This window comes from Morone saxatilis, unplaced genomic scaffold (genome assembly GCF_004916995.1).
Source record: "Morone saxatilis isolate NCDOM2014 unplaced genomic scaffold, NCSU_SB_2.0 Contig15, whole genome shotgun sequence".
NCBI classification, from domain to species: domain Eukaryota; kingdom Metazoa; phylum Chordata; class Actinopteri; family Moronidae; genus Morone; species Morone saxatilis.
Window position 1 is genome coordinate 7,443,085 of NW_023339707.1, and position 20,229 is coordinate 7,463,313.

A 20,229-nucleotide genomic window follows, 5' to 3' on the forward strand; every position below is an offset into this window, starting at 1 on the left:
TGTGTGTGTGTGTGTGTAAGAGAGAGACTGAACATTTGCTCTCACTTTGCGAAAACATATCGGGATATATATCATATATGGATATTCAGCCTAAATATATCGGGATATGACTTTTGGTCCATAGTCAGCCCTATTCAGGAATATCAATAGCTGTCAGCAGGAAATAAATCTAAACCAACCAAAGTTCAGTTGTTCTATTACTCCATTTGAAATGTGTTATTTCAGGATATTTTGGATTAAACTCAAACTATGATATTGGGTCTATCTTGTAAATTAAACAATAATGGAAAAGCTCTTCTGATTATTATGCCCTTGTATTGTATGAGAGTAGCTTCATAATTATAAGCATCTTTTTTTCATTCTTGGCTGAATATTCACAGCTAAATGCTCTATGTGCAGGAAACGCTAAGATAAAAGAAGTTAGTTAGTATTACCAAGGTGAGGCTGCCTTCACCTTCTGCTATAACACTTTATCTCTACAGCCATCATGTCAAACACTTGTGTTTCTCTGTATTTGTGTGTCTTCCGTGGAACAAGAGAGCCTTAGATTAAGGTTACTTGTGATAAGCCATTGTCCAAGTATGGAGGAGTGTGTTTGGTGCCATGTCTGTCATGGTTACACAACAGCTCACAGGCAGGACAGAGCAAGCGTTATAGTCTGAGAGCTTATTGCAGCCAATCAGAGAGCTCTTTGTGTGTGTGTGTGTGTGTTCGAGAGAATTTGTGTAATTTATGTGCACAGTTATGGAATAGTTGATAATCAATAAGTTATTAAAAACACAAGATGACTTTCATCTGTAGTTTCTCATGCTGCTTTGAGATGTAAAGAAACATTACTACACATCACAAAAGAGAAATGATGTAACTTAATAATCAAGTCCCAATCCAGAATAACATCTAGACCTAGATTCATTCCCAGATATTGCACTGATTTTCAATTTCCGTTTCTTATCAAACATTAAAACATCAAACATTAGTCCCTCCTGAAGCTTTACTTCAGAAACACTTAAAGGAGTTGTATGGTTTGAACAGTTTACAGCCTGAGGGTGGTTGCAGTTTTAGTTCAACCAGTGGTTGTACTTTTTCTCAAATGTCGCCACATAAAAAGAACTGTCTTATGATCCGGCCCACACAGAATCTGCACCCGCACAAATCTGACAGCACCTCAACAGATTTTCTGCAGATTTTAAACTAATAGAAATGCTGCTTGTAAAACTGAATGTTAACACATCTCCACCCCTTGAGCGTGTTGTGACAGCTGTGTGTCGTTTTGAGAGGACATTAAGATTGTTTTCAACTGTAGCTCATGAAATAAAATGTCAAATTCTACTCAAATCCACTAAAGATTTCTTTCAGCCTGATTGATGTTAATTGGCGGTTTTTGGGCTGATGGTGGCCAGCTGGAAAATGTTAACATATTGCCCCACCATAATAGCTTGTGTGCACACCACCCTTAAAAATAGTTCTTCTTTGTTGGGTTGTAGACGTAAGATCTGAAACAGGAGCTTGGAGTTTGTTCACTGCAGGGACACTGTTGGAAACATAACGCTCCCTTTTACCTAACACAAAATAAGAACTGTGTGGTGACCTCCAGGCGTGGTTTTGGCTCATAGCTTGAAGCAGTATGTTATGAGATTAGGCTTTAGCTCGCACAGTCAAATCAATTACAGGCTGGATAATGAGGGATCCCCACTTAGAGACTTGGTGAATTGTAGCCAGTAAATAGAGCTTAACGGTAAGTAGGCTACCATACAAGGACGTGTTGGACAAATTCTTGCTTCTTAAAAAGTGACCAGGAAGGTTCAGCAAAAGCATCATTATTCTCAGTATGAATGGATCATACTGTTCACCAGCAGTAGTGTCGTAAAATATAACTCATGCAAATCACGTTTTCAGCCCTGTTTGCTGTAGTTACAGACGTAGCGGTAGGTGGCACTTGCTTTTTGTCATACAGTGCTGTTGCTTCACAGCAAAGTTAGCAATGTGTTTCCAAGATGACTAAACCATTTTGTCTAACATTTAGTGACGAGAAGTCAGCACTCCGTCGCATACCATTTTTGTTCAGAAGATGTAGTGTGGTCAAATGGTCAAATGTGGTCGTTTAGGTCATTCCTAAAGGGATCTTTCTGAATGCCCTGAAGGACAGGAGATTTTAAAAAAGAGATTTTTATGATTTTCAGTCAAATTTCTGTGTTGGCCTAACGGACGTTTTACATTACCATGATTTTAAAACAACAGAGGCGATGGGGGATATCACAATTGTGTTCCATTTAGAAGTGGGCAGTAGTTTGAGAAAGCTGTCTTTGTATCTCCATCTTGTCATATTTGGGTTTAAAAAGCACTGCTGAACTCTTGAGATTTTTGGGAGTGTCCTGGTTTATGGGATTAGTCCACAGATCAGGCTTTGTTGTTTATATCTCTTATATCAATTTGATTGCTGTTTAAATGGGGTAGTAAGTACTCGTGACAAAGTAGCAGAAATAGAAAAAAGAGAGGTTGGACTTTGAATTAGCTGTTAGAACAATTTAATACCAGTTTGTCATCCATTCTGTCCACCTCATCGATCGTGGACGCCAAGGCCAAAGTTCATTTGTGTGTTAAAGGCGTTACCTGGCAAAGGTGAAATCTTTCCACTGTGCAGAAAAAGGCAGAGTAAGATGAGGGGAAGGAGAGAACAAGCACTGCTTTCCCTCAGATTCATGAATTAATAAGTATACAAACATGATTGATCTCAGTTGCACTGGAGGTATGTGTAAAGATTTTGTAATTCTGATTAAAAAAAATATAGAATGATAATCTGCTGTTTCTGTGTTATCCAGAAGTAACTATGTATTGGTCACAAAGCAGCATCCTTTCAATTCAGTTTGTTCCATTGTGTTAAAGAGCCACGTGTAGTATTTAGCGTTCCCTGTGTGTTAGAAAAGAAAGAGACCCCTGCGGTGTGTCGAGCCTGCTGCTGAGCTTCTACAATGATGAATCAGTGTGTAAGTCAACATTTGTGGTGTTTGCCATGTGGGCTGTGTCATTGTGACCAAAATGTTTCCTTGTACTGTTACTAAGGTCAGGCATGCTGCTTGTAGTGGCAGCAGAAACAAGTGGATTCATTATGTGTCACTATGGACTGTGTCACTGTGAATTAAGTGGTGAAGTGGGCAGTGATACCACAGTGGTAGAAATCACACATTATTTTTAAACAGCAGAAGAGTGTGATCTACAGTGAAGTATTTCCTTCTGAATGCTATTTGATTTTTAAGGCTGACTAATTGACATACTCATTAACCCGTTGGCGTCACTTTGCTTTGTATAATGTGTTGATTGAAGTGGAATTACAGCCTGTTGGTTGGTTTACTCATTGACATTCAACGGGATCAAGAGAGTTTCATCTGTGTACAGCACAGTGACAAACGTTGTTAGGGCCAGTTGAATCAAATGGTTTTTAAAATCTTTTTAAAGCTCATTTAGCCAAGTGAATGCACCTTTTTTTTCAAAAATGAGACAACGGTTGTGATCAACATTTGATTAACACGAAACAAGCAGCCAGTCAGCAACCTGTTCCATTCACAGCCATTGTCCTGCTTTAAAGCGACGAGCTCACATGTAGAAAGACAGAGTACAGTCTGAACACAAGAGTCAGTGTCACATACTGAAGGCATGTGTTGCTCAATAGTTCAGTACATTTCATATAAAGTGTAATTGAGATTCAAAGTGATCGTTTATTATGCCGATTGGTTTCATTTTACAACCGTGTCGACTATGTCTAACTTGTTATTTTGGAATTTGAAAATCAAAGGCCATTTGGGGTCGTCAGTATAAACGATGGAGAGCCAACGTACCAAACAGAAAGCAACAAAGACCCAGAATGCCAGTGACAGTGGTGTCCCGATTATGTAACCACTGGACTAGAAAACTCTCTGTTTGCACTCAGTGGGCCATGATAGACAATCTTGTTGCTCAGCCAGACTAAACAGATTTTCTGCTGGTAGCCTAGATAGGTGGGAATGACCCTTAACTGCTATTTATACTGGCCCTCCAAAAGAAGCAGTCATACGTTTTCTGTCCTCTCAGCAAGTTGCTTTCATTAGAAAGTTCTCACTCCAGCGTTGCTACATACCTGAAAACAGAAACCAATTAAAATTATTTGATCAGAATATAAAATAACACTCACAGGGTTAAGACTAGTCGCTGTGAGAGCAAGTTCTCTAGGTCCAGCCAAATGAAAGCCCTCCTGGAAATGTGGACTAATAAATAATATTATGTTTCCTCATTGGGTATTTCTTTGTTAAAAGGAGGAGGATTACAGAAGTTTAGTGCAAAATCACATCTCAGGGGTGAACATAGTTTCTCACAATGCTCCTTAAAAGACAAAATAATAATAATAATCACACTATATTGTAGTTTCGAGGCACTAAGGTGAGACGGATGTCTTGACTTAGTCTTATTGTTGGTCCTGACTCCTGCCTTTGGCTCTTGTTAACACAGTTTTTATGGTTTACATTCATTAACCGTAGATAATCTCTTATCTTAACTTATGTGTTGTTTTTTGTCTCTACAGGTTACTAATTTTCTCCTGTCAGCACAAACTGAACTCTGAAGGTACACCAGCTGGTGTAGTTCTCCTTTGGTCAAACCATCCCCCAGAAATCAACATCATACCGAGTTTGGGACATTCCCCGCCTGGATATTAAACGGACATTGCGCTGTCGCTGTGGTGACACTCTAGAGGGACCTTGATCGACAGGTCTGCCACCAAAAGGAACATGTGCTAGAAGTTGTACATCTGTCCTGAACGACTGCGAGGCTTTGACTCTAGAAGATGAGCAATGAGGATGAGTTCTACGACGCCGTCACAGGTGGGTGTGTGTGTGTGTGTGTGTGTGTTTTCACATGGTCTAACAGTCTTTCTCAAAGAAAAGACACTTACACTTCCTAAGTACTCAGTATTGATGCTTTTTGTTATTTTTCTGACTAGTTAAAAAATGGAAAGTTCTTCCTCAGAGAGACAATTCACTAATGCTGTTAGCAGACCAAATGCCTAAAGTAATGCTGGAAATGTTCTCTCTGTGAATTTTAACATGATTATAGAGTCTTAATAGAGTTTTCTAATTTCATAAACCCAATATATATGTATTGATTATTTTTATTAGGATCTAATTTTGTCTTCAATGATTTTGACAGTCAGTCCTAGTTAGGTCGTCTGCTTTTGTCTCTATCATAGAAGCATAATACCATCCAATGCAACCTAACCTGCCTTAGTCTGATGATTAGTTCAATAATTCATAAGTCTGCTGTCTCGTGATCATGATCAGTAATGTTACTAACACCCTGGATTCTGGGGGAGTTTATGGCTGTGGTCATGTCTGTATGTTTTTGTATTTTCAAAAATAAAGAAATAGACTGAAAAAAGTGTTTAGTTTTTTAGAAGTGCTCAGTTACAGTGTGTCATTAATCTTTTATTTTATTCAGCAGAGGCAGAAAAGGTACAGAGTCGGGGTAGTGACGGCCCAAAATCAGCACTTAAACCTCTTTATCTGATATCCCGTCTTAAGGAAGGCAGTTAAATGAATTTCCCAATACCCCGTGACTTTTATTTCTGATTTCTCTGAAGTGGTTTCGGATTCAGATAGTCCTCCAAGTCAACAGCCATGGGATGTCATGCATATGCTAATGTTACAGTTGCCATGACGGCTCTGATATCCATGCATTAGCTAATTACAAAATACATTTGACGAAAACAAATCCTGATAGAGCTGACTCATGAGGATGTTGTGTACAAGTGTTGTGTCCCTCTAGTGAGTATCTAATCCTTCTCTTGGTTTTGGAACTTGCTTCCACACCCTGAGTTTGAAGGGGCTTCACTGACAGGATGTTTGTAAAAGTGGTGTGAACCATTGCTGAAGAATTGAAGGGCAGAACAAAGCAGGGTGTTGTTCTTTGTCAACAGTTATTAGCATTTGTACCTTTACTCCCAGTTGTGTTCTCGTGATATAGCTCGACATCCAACTTAATGCAGTCATTGTGGTGTCACTATTATTATGTCTAATGCAGGTTTTTTTCATGCAGTCATAAATAAAAGATTGTGTGTGTGTGTGTGTGCCTGTCTTTGTGTCACTATTATGATTATCTTACTAGTCTGAGACAGATGCAGACCAGGGCAGATGTATTATTCATTAGTGCGTGTCAGGTGGTTGCCAGCTTGGCTGCATTATCTTTTTCTGAATTAATATTTATCTACACATTGTATCAGTCCGTAAGGTGAGTTGTAGAAAGCAAGACTTAATTAGCTATTTATCACAGAGGTCTGCTCCTAGGTTGCTTCATGGCAGCTACAGAGGCATGGAGGATATTGTCAAATGATTGTGCATAATAGAATTCTATGGAGATTTTCTAGGCTTGTAGTACTCATTGGTTGATGTTGAATTTTAATGAATGAATGTGAATAGGATGGTTTCTGTCTATCTTATATTTGGTTATTATTTTGCGCATAAAATACACGGTCATGCTGCTGAGTCCATGTCCCTCTCTCATCGACACCTGATGAAGCCTCTTTCTAATCTGGTCTGGTGTTCAGTAATACTTTGTTCCTCTTTCCATATTATATATTCATGTGAGAGGCTTTTGCGTTCGTTCTATCTGAAATGGCTTACCTGATATGGTAAGAGTACACACCTGTAACCTTTGACGTACTGCTGACAGCTGAGTAGGTGTGTTTACTCAATGATAATAAATCGTTTGGTCTATTTTAACCTGTTGTTAAGGCCCCACCTCGAGTTCACCACAACTCCACCCTGCAGCACTGAATTATCACATAGCATGTCCATGTCCTGGCTGCCACCCAGGTTAAGGTCAACACGTATTCCTATAAACAATTACTGTTGATTCATTCAAGTCCCACTCAGGCTTAATGTTGCCGTCAGGCCGAGTAATGCAGCTTTATTTACAAGAAATATGAAGTGGGCAGACATCAACAGAAATAAATATGTAAACACCACACTGAGAAAACCTGCCATTCCATACTGTAGGTGTTGTCTTATTATGACTGGTGTGGTTTTACAGTGAGGAAATCTGGTTCAATGTAACAATATAATCTCACTCTAAGTTGTTATTATTATGTTTGTTTATTGAATTGAAATGTCTTAAATGTCCCCAAGGGGCAATTTGGTGTTTATGTGTTTTGTTGTTTAATTCTTGTTCATTACCGTCATCTTTTACATTTTGTTCTACATTATTATTGCATTGAATGTTTTTTTTCCACACTGTATGATAATGTCCGGTATACAGTGTATTTTATAAGATTCCAGGGTTTCATATGGCTGCACCGTGACAGTTTATATGCATTTTAGCATTATTTAACCTGACATATATTTTATCTTAAACATTTAGAATCATGACTTGAACTTAAGAATATACAGGAGTTTTTTAAAGTGAGCCACCCTTGTGTCAGTGAAGAGGTTGGTCAGTGTGAACAGTTTCAGGCAATCAAAAAAATTTGCCAGTCAAACACCGGCAAGAAGTTCCTGATGCAAAATAGTATGCACATTTACTGCACTGTCTATGACTGAGCAAACAAAATATTCCTATTTGACATAAAAATCAACTGCCAGCAATATCATAGAGCCCAGTGTGTTGCTCTTTAATCTAAAGACTCCTACTTTACCTGTTGCTTTTCATTATACTGGGGCATGAGCAGGTATTCTACACACATCTGCTACAACAACCTATGCTACATTTTATCTCCTGCAGGCCTGGATTCGGACGAGTCATATGAGGGAGTGTCAGAGGCCAGTTTCAAAGATGCACTGGTGTTTGACGGCAGCAGTCAGAAGAACAACGGATCAGTGCCACAGGAGAACGGCATCAAGAAACACAGGTACTGTTGCATTCCTCCACCTCACTCCACCTGCAGTGTGTAATTGTATGTTTGTAGCTATCCAAAAACTATTTGAAGCATCCTATTGAAACCAGTTTAATGTGCTGGGCAGGGTCAAAAATCTTACTCATTAGGGTTTGATGCTTGTTTTGACGAACTCCTTTGCAGTTGCTGATCTTTTGCTTACTTATTATTTTTAAATGTTATTCTTTTCTCCACTATTATTATCCTAACTGCATTTGAAATGCGTATTTCACTTAAGTCGCAGTTACATTAACGTGGTTTGGAAGACAGCTTTGTTACAGTACTAATCTTCAGCACATGCAAAGAAGGACACACTGATAATGCGAGTCCAAGGTTCTCAGGGAAAGGGAGTGAATGTTGGCAAGAAATCCTGCTAAATACCAAGACCTTTTATTCCCAGGCTTCATCACCTAAGTGTTCCTCTGCTTGTGCAATGTTCTAGGTGTCGAAAATGATTATTTCTCTATAAAAGTAGCGTGAAAGAAAAATAGGAGCTGCTTTTGTTGCTGTCAGTGGGAGACTGATGTTGTTGACTCATACATAAAAGTCATTTTGCAGCATGCCGTTTTCCACTTCCCCATTCACCTCAATTAGAGCCACTCTAGGAAAGAAAGCCTTGGCTTTATTCGTCCCTATTCTGTTCTGTCTCTGTTCGTCCTCACATTGCCATAATTGGGTGTTGGACTCAGGGGTGAGTTCTTTCTTTCTCTGTGGAACATTTAACATTTCTTTCCTATCTACATGTTCTATATATTCAGGCCGGCAAACAGACCTGACAGACCACATGCTCAGCTTATCTACAGTGTTTGTTTGTGACCAGTTTGTTAGATCAGATACTGTCTCGTACTGATGCACATGACAGTGATACTGACAGCAGGCATGAGAGAACAAAATGGTTTGCCTCTCTTTTTCCCTCTCTCTCCCTCTCTCTGTGTGTCTGTGTTTCTATATCATCATCATCATCATCTCAGAAAATGTTTTTGTTTGGATGCTAAAGAAACTCTGGCAACGCAACTGAGACCTCCTAAAGCTTAAAATACGAACTGAAAAACTACAGATGGTGGAAGACTGGGTGGCTTGTTGTTTTTGTGAAAAAGATGAGAAGAGATATTTTCTCCTTCAAGAATATATAATGTACTAAGTGAGAAATATCACACAAGCTGTGTGTGAGTGTGTGTGTGTGCGTTATTTGTTCGTGCCCCAGTCATTTCTTGTTTTCTTTAATTTCAGGACGTCCCTACCTGCGCCTATGTTCTCCAGAAACAATGTCAGTATCTGGAGCATCCTGAAGAAATGCATCGGACTGGTAAGGACCCACAGATCTCCAGACTTAAATCAAATGCCACTTCACATACAATAAATAAATGACAGCATCCATATAATAATAATAATAATAATAACTATAATACTTTGTACAGACCAGGCTAATTAATTATTTTGGCCCATTATATCCCTGATTAATAAAAAACATTTGCAATAGGTTTTCAGTGACTGCATGTCATTCTGGGGCAATGTAACCATTGATGAAGCAGTACATCACATATGTATAAAATGACATATTTTTTTTTAACTGTTATATGTCAAAAATTATTGAGTAACATTAGGCAGCAATTGTTTCATTGTCAGTCTTTAGATATTAGTGGTTTTGTCTTGCATTGGTTGGATTCAGTGGGACCAAGAGGGAGAGCATGTAAGACATGATCACACAACACATTCTGTTAAAACCGAGTGTGTATTTTACGTCTGATCTTTGCTCTGTGCTTTTCACAGGAACTGTCAAAGATCACAATGCCCATCGTCTTCAACGAGCCTCTGAGCTTCCTGCAGAGAATCACAGAATACATGGAACACACTTACCTCATCAACAAAGCCTGCTCGCTGTCCGACTCCATAGAACGCATGCAGGTCAGACACACACACACATACACACACACACACCAAAATCATTTAATTTGGCATGGTGATCTGACCAAATACACTGGCATCACTAGAGTTCAATCAACCTACCACACACAAACACACACACTCATTTACCAAGCCCACCTCTAAAGAATTAATGTGAGAACATGCAACACACGTGAATAAAAACACACCTACATTTTCATGTCACACACACTCACTAATGTGATCTGTGATTGTTTGTCTTCAGGCAGTAGCTGCTTTTGCTGTGTCAGCAGTTGCTTCCCAATGGGACAGAACTGGAAAACCCTTCAACCCTCTGCTGGGAGAGACCTATAGAACTCACCAAGTACCACACACACAACACACACACACACACACACAAACACACACAGTTAACACTGAGCAGTTTCTTTACCCTCTTTCTTCTCCACCGCCATCTACAGAGAGGGGCTGGGTTTCCGGCTGGTTTCAGAGCAGGTATCACATCATCCCCCGGTCAGTGCCTTCCATGCAGAGAGCCTGGTCGGGGACTTTGTCTTCACCGGCCCATCTACCCCAAACTCAAGTTCTGGGGCAAAAGCGTTGAGGCTGAGCCTAAAGGGACCATCACACTAGAGCTACTCAAGTAAGTCCAACAGAGTAGTGTGTGTGTGTGTGTGTGTTCATATCACAGTCGTTTGAATCAACATCAGTTCCTCTTTTATCCCCTCTATCATTTTTTTCATGTTGTTTTCTTCTCCTTTCCTCCAGGCACAATGAGGCGTACACATGGAGTAACCCTTACTGCTGTGTACACAACATCATCCTGGGCAAGCTATGGATAGAGCAGTATGGCACAGTGGAAATAGTCAACCACAGGTAATCTATACATGAGAGCTGTGGTCTTTGATTGTGCTTGATTTTTTTCTTTTTTATCATTTGGAGGCATAAGTGCACTTTGCTTTTAACATAACTGACATGGTGACCCAAACACAGTATTTTATAATTAGACAAATAGGAAGTAATGAGAAAAGCCTCAGAGAGAACAGTACATAGTAAAACAGGGCTGCAGCCAACAAGTCTTTTTATTGATTAACTTGATGTTTGTTTTTTACATGAATCCATAAGTTAATAAAATGTGGGAAAGTAGTGGAAAATGACACAATTTCCCAAAGCCTTAGGTGACGGCTGTGCTTGTTTTTACTGACAATTATATAAATGTAATGATATAAAAGTAAATGTAGGACTTTTTGTTTGACTTTTAAACAACAATTAATTATTACTTTTTTGGGATCCTTTTCGTTCATTCTAACATACAACTAAGGTAATAAGTCATCCATAGAGTTAATTGTCCTATATTGGTGCTCAGGAGGAAGTACAACATCATCACACACACACACACGAACCCCATGATTGTCCAGAGTTTTGACTCAGTTTTGAAACAAATTGAAATAAAGCAAAGTAAAACTGACTGTGGCTCACAAAGCTGTTCAGCATTCCTGCCCGGCGTCTTCATTTACCTTGTCACAGTGTGTACTCTGATACTTTAGACAGCAGCTTGTTTACTCTTGTCAGGCAAACAATCCCTGGATCACTTTTGGAAACATTATTAATCCAGGGAAGCTCTGCAATGCTTGTATTGTTCTTTTTTTTCTCACGCTCTGTGTCATGTTCACACAGTTACACAGATTCACACCAGGAGTTGTGAAAGCATCAGAACTCAGTCTTGCGCAGTTTGCAGGCACTGAGCTGAGCTGGTGCACTGATAGGATACAGTTTTTATATGATTTTTTGGTCAGCACCCATGGTTCCTTAAAGACGTTAGAGTTGAGTACACCAGGTCTTTAGTTTGAACTGACTGGATAAGTGCCTTGCATGGAAAATGGGAAAAGTTGATTGACATTTATTTATTTCTGCATTTATTCTGGGTTCAGACTAAATCCTTTTACCTTTAAAGGTCCAGTGTGTAGCATCTTTTCATTAGTGTATAACCACCTGTAAATACGAATCGTCACTGGTCCAAAACTGTTGGCAGTTGTCATTGTTTGAACTCAACCTGATAAAGTGAAGTAATGCAAGCTGAATTCAATGAAACAGTTATCTAATGGTTTTATTGCGTAATCTTTATTGAAACAAAAAAACAAGAAGTCCCAATATGCCAGTATGGAGGAATTACTATTTATTTAAACTTTTTACGGTCACCATTATTCTGAAATACAAAGCTAGTGAATATCCGTTAACTGGTTCCTCTTTCCTCCTGCAGCACTGGAGACAAGTGTGTGTTGAATTTCAAGCCCTGTGGGATGTTTGGCAAAGAGCTGCACAAAGTGGAGGGATACATCCAGGATAAGAGGTTAGACTTCACTCTTTTATTGCTCCGTCACAGAAAGTATATTCTCTCATCTTATAGCATTGGAAGTTTAGAACATTCTCATTCTAATTTGGTTCTTCCTTTTCTCTTCTCTAATTGTTCCTCTTCTTCCTCATTTCCTCTTTTTCTTCTCCATACTTCTTCTTCTTCTTTTTCTTGTCCATTCTTCTTCTTCTTCTTCTTCTTGCCCATTCTTCTTCTTCTTCTCCTTCCACTTTCTGTCTTCTCGTGCCATTCTCCTCTCGTTTCCTTATCTTTCCCCATCTTCCTCCCATTCTTTTACTTTCTCTTCCTCCTTCCTGTGTCCAGTAAAAAGAAGCACTGCGTTATATATGGGAAGTGGACCGAGTGCATGTGGAGTGTCGACCCTCAGGCGTACGAGGCGCACAAGAAGTCAGAGAGGAAAGGAGACAACAAGAAGCACAAAAATGTGAGAACAAATTAGAAAATGTGTGTCGTCTGTCATTTCTTTAATCCTAGACTGCTGCTTGTATTTATTTTCAGTATTGTATTCTTCTGTAGCGTTGACTGATAGAAGCGAGTTCAGAATTTCTGTTTGGTGTTTTTATTGCAAATATAAAATGCTTAAAGACATTATTGTATTGCCTTTATTTTACCCAGATTCTGAATATTATTTAACTGCTTGTTTTCTACAATTCTTGTCTCATGATTTTGGTGTTAGTCCGATTTATTTGTTTTCTTTTTCCTCTTGATTTCCTGTTGGTGTCCACAGCTTTCTGTGTGGTCTTATACAGGTAAACAGGCTTGTGTAGGTTGGTGTTATCCAGCTCTAGTCTGCTTGGTCATTTGTAGTGAAGCATCATAGCTGCAAAATGTTTGACTTTCCCTTCCTGCTGGGAAACAGCTCTATCAGATCGTGACAGAAAGTGTGATATAGATGGTAACTGTATGTAGATACAACAAAGTATAAAGTCATTTTCTAATGTGATGCCAGATGTAATTTGCCCCGGAACATTTTGACTGCATCTTTTCAGAGTAACGGCAGTTACAATAAATAGTTATTATTTCCAGGATGAGCTGGATGGAGCAGACAACGATGATGCAGACGACATGCCCGAAGTCCAGGAGACGGTTTCTGTCGTACCAGGAAGCACTCTGCTGTGGAGGATAGACTCCAGACCGGCACACTCTACTACGGTATTCAAATGAAAACACACACACACACACACACACAGACATTTTGATCAGTTGACATTAACCTTTTATTGGCCTTAAAGGACAAACACACAAGCCACAAAAGTAAAATGTAGTTAATGAGCTGTTTTAATCAACAGATTTTTAACAAACAATGTTGTTACTGTTTGTCATATTAGTCAGTAGTTGAGCAAATATTAAGCAATACAACATAAAAGTGTTTCAAGGCTGCATTTACAAACACACACACACACACACACACACTTAATATCCCTAATTCCTTCTCTTCCTTCCCCAGATGTACAATTTCACCAACTTTGCGATGTCTCTCAATGAGCTGGAGCCTGGCATGGAAGCCATCTTGGCCCCCACAGACTGTCGCTTCAGACCTGATATCAGAGCCATGGAGAATGGCAACATGGGTAATTTGATTTAAAAGTTCCTTATCAGTTTAATGGAGCTCTGTTTGCCTGAACATAGTGACTTGTTTGGCAGCAGTGCCCTGCAGAAACCTCAGTCTTTTCAAAATAAAAGTATTATCAGAAGTCACAGCAGACATTTAGATTATTCTCTCAGTATAATTTCTGCAGGCGATTAATACATCTGAAAGTATGACGTCTTCTCATGGGATACAAAGAATAGACAGTAAAACAATGCTGCCACCTGCTGGGTCTCTGTGTGTCCGTCTCATGGCATCTTCTTGATCTGAGTGATTAAAGAACTGCATAAAGTAAACTTTGTTACCTTGAATATTCCAGCTCAAGTCTCGTCATACACTGTGTGTGTGTGTGTGTGTGTGTGTGTGTTTTTCTTGTGCAGACGAGGCCAGTAAGGAGAAGGAGAGATTGGAGGAGAAACAGAGAGCTGCCAGAAAGGAGAGAGCCAAGTACGAGGAGGAGTGGTCTACAAGGTGGGAAACTAACTTTTATTGCAATTAAACATACAGACGGTAAAAACATAACAAATCTATACTGTGATGTTGTCACAGCATTTTGTGATGCTTTATGGTCAATTCTGCAGACATCTAATCTGTTTGTGTGTCCTCCAGGTGGTTCCAGATGGGCACCAACCCGTACACCGGCGCCCAGGGCTGGCTCTACACCGGTGGCTACTTCAATAGGAACTACCAAGACCTGCCCCATATCTACTGATAGCCCGCTAGCCTTCATCCTCATCCTCCTCTTCTTTAACCTGCAATGATCTGCCTGTCATGAAATGGAGAAAAATGTTAAGAATCCACATACCAGTCTTTATCTCACTGCCTTCATCATCGGACACACCCAGCATAAATTGGAAAGACTTATAAAGAAGCCAAATGCCTGTCACTTCCCTCAAACAGCGGCCTGCTTGATGTCTGCTGAGTCTTCAGGTCTTTTTTGTTTTTCTTCATGTAAAAGATTTTACATCATCTTCACTTCCGCCGTATTCTTATCATCTTGTGTGATTTCGTCACATTAGGACCAGCAAGCATTTCTCATCTCTCTGCCCCGGCATCGTTTAGAGCACAAGGTTATATTCCCGACCAGTCGCAGCGGCAGAGAGTTGGTACGTCTGAAACAACGGTTAACGACCCACAAACTCACAGATACAATTTTGAATGTTTAACGCCTTTACAATCAAACTCTCGCCTGAGGAACCACCTGCCACACCTCCGGACCGCGTCACGTGTTATTAATGAGCAAATCTGAGTAAAAACAACATGAAGTAAGACATAATCACAGCGATGGATTTACAGGCCGATACCTAGTCAACGGGGAAATCAGGGATGTGAATTCTCCTTTGACTGAAGACGGATCTCGATGATTTTTGTTTTTGGAAACCGCTCAGAAAATAAATATAGGTGACATTGTACTCTTTAAGGAGCGACATTATAAACAAATACTGTTGGTTTAATTGGTCAAGATAAATCGAATGCAAGCATGAGCTCATTACTGTCCATGTGTCATAACCATAAAACATTTAGTATGGACTGTTACTCGCCCATTACCCTTTCACAAGGTTTATGCATCAAAATAAATCAAGACATCTACTAGAAAACAGTTCCTCGACAGCGGAGTGGAATGTGCGGCTCGAGCGGGACGAGACCTGGGATCAGCACAGAAACCACACGCAACCTGATGTCCTCCTGCATGGGAACAGATGAATGAATAGAGCGTGGGTTCGGTGGCACGCCTGAGCTGTTTGCACCCTCAAAATGTTACTCTGTTGTCTTAACACCTGGCCTGTAAGTCTGTAAGAATAGTTGCTGGTTTTACTTAGAGACAGTTGAAATGTAAAGTATGATTAACAGTCCACTGTGCTCACTCATTAAGTGAATTCTCTCTGTGTGGGTTGATAAAATAAAACAGAGCAGCTGGAGTTCAGAGCCAGAGTTTAAGGAACACTGAACAGAATGTTCATGTACATGATATGCATCTTGGATAGCTGGCTAACTGTGCTGGCTGCTAAGTCATAGCTGGAGATTACCGGCATTCAAAACAGGCTTCACAGAAAATCTTTTCATCCTCTGGTTTATACATTTCTTTCAGAATCTGATGGTCAGTGCCTGCATGTGCATGTAAATCTAAACCTGGAAGATAAATTCACTCCTTCAGAGTTAAATCTCACACTCTATAAAATGATTTTGACATTTTAAGTGGATATTTAACTCCCAGATTAGACAGTGACAGTAATGAAATCTAATATAATACTGAGTAAATGTAAGGAACAATAACAGTACATGCACATTCATTGTGTGAGTGAGTATATGAATATGTACGACACCTAAAGCCATATTAACTACAAGAGAGAGTGGATTTGCTGTGTGAATGACGGGAATTTGACTGTCAGCCCTTAAAATTTACATTATTATTATTATTATTAACCTCACTATCATCATAGCATGATTAATAAAGAAAGCATTATTCATGTCAGTGTAATATAATGTAACATGCACCGTTAGATATTCTGCTGTCACGCTGGATTGGATGCTAGAGAATGGATAGATTACTGAACAGGCCCAAAGGGTCACCACCAAAAGAAAGACACACAATGACTGTAGATATGTAAAACGACTACAAAGAGACTCATAACGACAACAGAGAGATGTAAAATCAACAGTACTTTGTGTCTCTTGCTGTTTTGGTGTCTTGCTCCTGTATCAGAGGGATGAAGGGCCTTTAACATACAGTATCTGTGCCCAGGGACCTGTTCTGCCATCCAGTGATTTTTTTTTTTGTCTTCTGATATTGATTGTCGTAAAAAAAAGTGTTTCATTCTCAAAATTGAAAAAAACAAACATGAAAACCAGTCTAATGAATGTCAGCACACACAAAAATAGTAGAGGGAGAGATGGCGCTCCTGAGAAAGACTGTCGAGTGCAACACAGCAAGGCTATCAAGTATTTGAGAGCTTAATGTACAGAAACTCTTGACTCGATGAGACATCCTGTGCACGGTGCGTCTTTCTTCTGCACGTTTTGAATCACGTTAAGCCTCGCGACTCGACTCAGACACGAGATACCACATCATGTTGCACCGAGCAAATATTTTGGACTTCAGCTGCTCTGAAGCTTTATCGTGATGTTACAGATTCATGATATTTAGAAAGCTCACTCAGTATTTTGCCTTCAATTCCAGCTGAGCAGAACTCACATTTCCATTCAGACTGGGCGCTTGAAATCCAAATGCAGATGTAGGATCTGCATTTTGTTAATAGGACATCAGGAAAAATATCAGATGGGAATGGATTGGACAGATTTTACTTTCAGTTTATATATTTTTAATATGTATGCTGAAATTATATTACATATATTAAAAAAACATGTTTATCAGAGCTCCATTCTCCTGAGCTTCAGATGAAATTAACATTAAATAAAATGTAAATAGCCTTGATCTTGTTGAAGAACAGTCAAAGGTTGTGTTTTAGATTTCAGTTGTATAATGAGGTTACAACCCTCAGCTCTCCAGGTTATCACCACACCATAATACTCTCCACATTACCTGCAGACCTGTTTGCACTGGTGAGAAAGAGCGTATAAGATAAAGTGAGATACCCTTCTGGACGTGATCTACAGAAATCTTTATTCTGGATATGTCATTCACCAGGTTGCAGATGTTTAAAAGTCATGTTTTCATCAGTGCATTCAGGAGCTATGACGTATTTCACAATACCAACTCTATGCAACTCCTCAACATAAACAGTACACGCCTGGTCTGTTATTGTACAGTAGCTTTACATTCCCCTCAACCCCAGCAGCACACATCTTCAGCTTGGACAGGCTGATGTCTCTCAAAATGAAGACTTCTTAGTTTAATATATAATAATTGGAAATGAATAGAACTTGTCACTACAACCAGCCTCGTACCGCATCTTGGACCAATTTAACTTTTCTGTTTTTAAAATGTATTTCCATGTCTTGCTTAGTTCCTGGATTTGTTTACCTTTTTTCCCATTACCACATTTTTTTTTTAACTTATGTGTATTATTTATGATGTTTGATGTTTTATGAAATGGATTCTGTTGTCAGTTGTTATTTTTTGCTTATGTAGCTAATCTAAAACAGCTCTTAATTTCTCTTTTTTCACTTGAATACAAATTTGAGCTGTTTTGTAGAGGAGCAGAGTGTCTAAATCGGGCTTGAAGTGAACATCATTCACCAGTTTAACATTTTGCTGTGACCGTTAATCTGTCAGATGTAGGTAGACAGTGACTCCTTCCTGTTTGAATGTCTTTTGGCTGCTAAAATTCACGTGGAATACCCCGAACACGGTTATTTTCATGCCTACAAGATCACATTTTTTTTCAACTTGTCATTAAAAAGTCATTAAAACTCACACAAACACTACTTGAGTCACAAAAAGGTGTGAACTGAACACTGGTCAAATGCTGCAGTAGTAAATGAGTCCAAACAGGAACACCAGCCTCTGTTCAAAAGTAGCTTTTGACTCTAATGTAAAAAGAGTGGGTAAAATAGTCCCAGCAGCCAGTAAACATATGGAACAGTCACATTCATGAGTGCTGATTCGGCTCTACCAGTCACAAGACTAATGCTCTGTCACTGAACTAGATCTAGGTTGTTATTTTGCTTTGAGTGTTGGTTCTTTCTATAAAGATGTGTCCTTCTCTTGGACTGTATCACGGGGTTGTCAATGTTATATATGTGTACAAGTGCTGCACAGAGGTAATCACAAGCAAAATGGCATATTATTTTGTGCAATTGATTTATTTTTATAGTATTTAAACTGTTTTTGGTGAGAACATTGTACCAGATGTTTTATTTTGAGGTGGGGGATTGTAAGGGGTCGTATCCAATCTGTGGACAGTTTGGTAGATTAATGAACAGGGGAAATGTCTACTAATAAAATCCTAATTTCAGTTTTTGATCGTGTCGCCTTCTTTTTTTTAAAAAATATAATGAATATTAAGGAGTACATTGGCACAAGTCTGAGTTGAAACACAGTAAATATCAAACAGCATTCATCAGTCACCCTGTACCTGCAGCCATTTATTTACTCAATGTGACTAATAAACGCTATTAAAAAGAGGAAAATAAACAACTAGAGTTTCATAAATAGAGAATGGCTTCTAGAGGGAGCTCAAATGTTCACATTTCAAAGCAGTTTGAAGCAAATCTGATTTCTGGGCAATTAAATAAAACTGGATCCACGTCACCCAGATGTACAAAGAATCAGACTTAAGCTGTGCGGATTCAGAGGAAGTAGGATGAATGGGCTGAGTATTCTGTGTAAATTAAAACTTAAGACTAGTTCTTTTGTGTATTTTTTGCAGCAGGGTTAGCACAGACGAGCACGTGCGGTTCATGTGCAGTTGGTTATTCCAAACTGGGGAAAAAAAGTCTAAATCAGTAGAGTTTTTCAGATTTTGAAGGGGGGTCATGCCAGAAATCATTAGTGAACCAGTGGGATACTGCACTGGGGGTGTAGGAACAGCACAGGTTACAACATTAACAATGGATCTGTTGTGAATCAGTGTCAGTAAGTCCTGACAGTGTCACAGTGAGCCAGCATTAACAACGCCAGGACCCTGAAACTGAAGCAGCTAAATGGAATTCAGCCGTCATTCATTTCATTATTTTCACCTGTGTGTGTCCTGCTGTGACGATGTCTTTAATGAAAAAAGCCTAGGATGATGCTAACATGTTGATCACTATCTTAGTTTAGTGTGTTAGCATGCTAACATTAGCTAATAGCACAGAACACAAAGCACAGCTGAGGCTGATGGTGATGGCATTATTTGGTCATAAACCAAAGTATTGAACCCCATGGTGGCGTGAGAGGCAAGGTTCAAATCTAATGTAATCTCATCAACAACCCAAGAGCCAATAAGAAAGAAGAGGAGGGAAACTTTCTGGGAAAGAATAATATTCCCATCACCCCCTGTGCTCAGTCTGCAGCCTACTAAATGTGAATGAGTTTGTGCCTTTGTGAGTGAATTCATGAAGCGCTTTGCATTTATAACTTTAGAGTGAACTTTAACAGAAATGGAAAAACACAGATGTTAATCCACCAGTTTTTAAAAAATGACTTAAACCCAGGATGCAGTTAGAGAAACATCAAAAACTAAAGTAAGAGCACACACGGCAAACAGTTTATTGTTTTTATGTATTTGTCTTTTATTTATTTTTCCTGATTGAAATGTATTGTAAGGTCATAATTTGTCATTCATCACATTACATGGCATGATGCACCAGGTCTACTACACCCATTTACAGGAGGAATACACGGAAACATACACAAGGTTTTACAATGGGGAAACAGGAAGTTTAGCTCATTGCACTTACAACAGTGAATGGAACACTTTGTAGTCATTTTTAGGCTCTCGACCTTTTTCTGTATTTTATTTTCACCCTCTTTTCTTCATTCAATTGGGTTATTTTATGATTTTTTTTTCACACATCTCCATTGTCCAATTCACTCTTTTCATCTCCATC

General features: G+C 39.2%; 1 protein-coding gene across 1 annotated transcript in view; it reads left to right on the top strand.

The window, feature by feature from the left end:
* LOC118324386 (oxysterol-binding protein-related protein 2-like) overlaps positions 1-18,661 on the top strand; it is a 25,765-nt gene extending 7,104 nt beyond the window's left edge. Inside the window, 14 exon segments of the mRNA XM_035656701.1 lie at positions 4,553-4,850; positions 7,741-7,867; positions 9,122-9,197; positions 9,662-9,796; positions 10,041-10,139; positions 10,241-10,337; positions 10,340-10,418; positions 10,544-10,651; positions 12,036-12,125; positions 12,453-12,573; positions 13,176-13,301; positions 13,597-13,720; positions 14,118-14,208; positions 14,347-18,661. Coding sequence (XP_035512594.1) covers positions 4,814-4,850; positions 7,741-7,867; positions 9,122-9,197; positions 9,662-9,796; positions 10,041-10,139; positions 10,241-10,337; positions 10,340-10,418; positions 10,544-10,651; positions 12,036-12,125; positions 12,453-12,573; positions 13,176-13,301; positions 13,597-13,720; positions 14,118-14,208; positions 14,347-14,449 — 1,413 coding nt within the window. The 5' untranslated portion in view covers positions 4,553-4,813 and the 3' untranslated portion in view covers positions 14,450-18,661.
* The last annotated feature ends 1,568 nt before the right edge of the window (positions 18,662-20,229 follow it).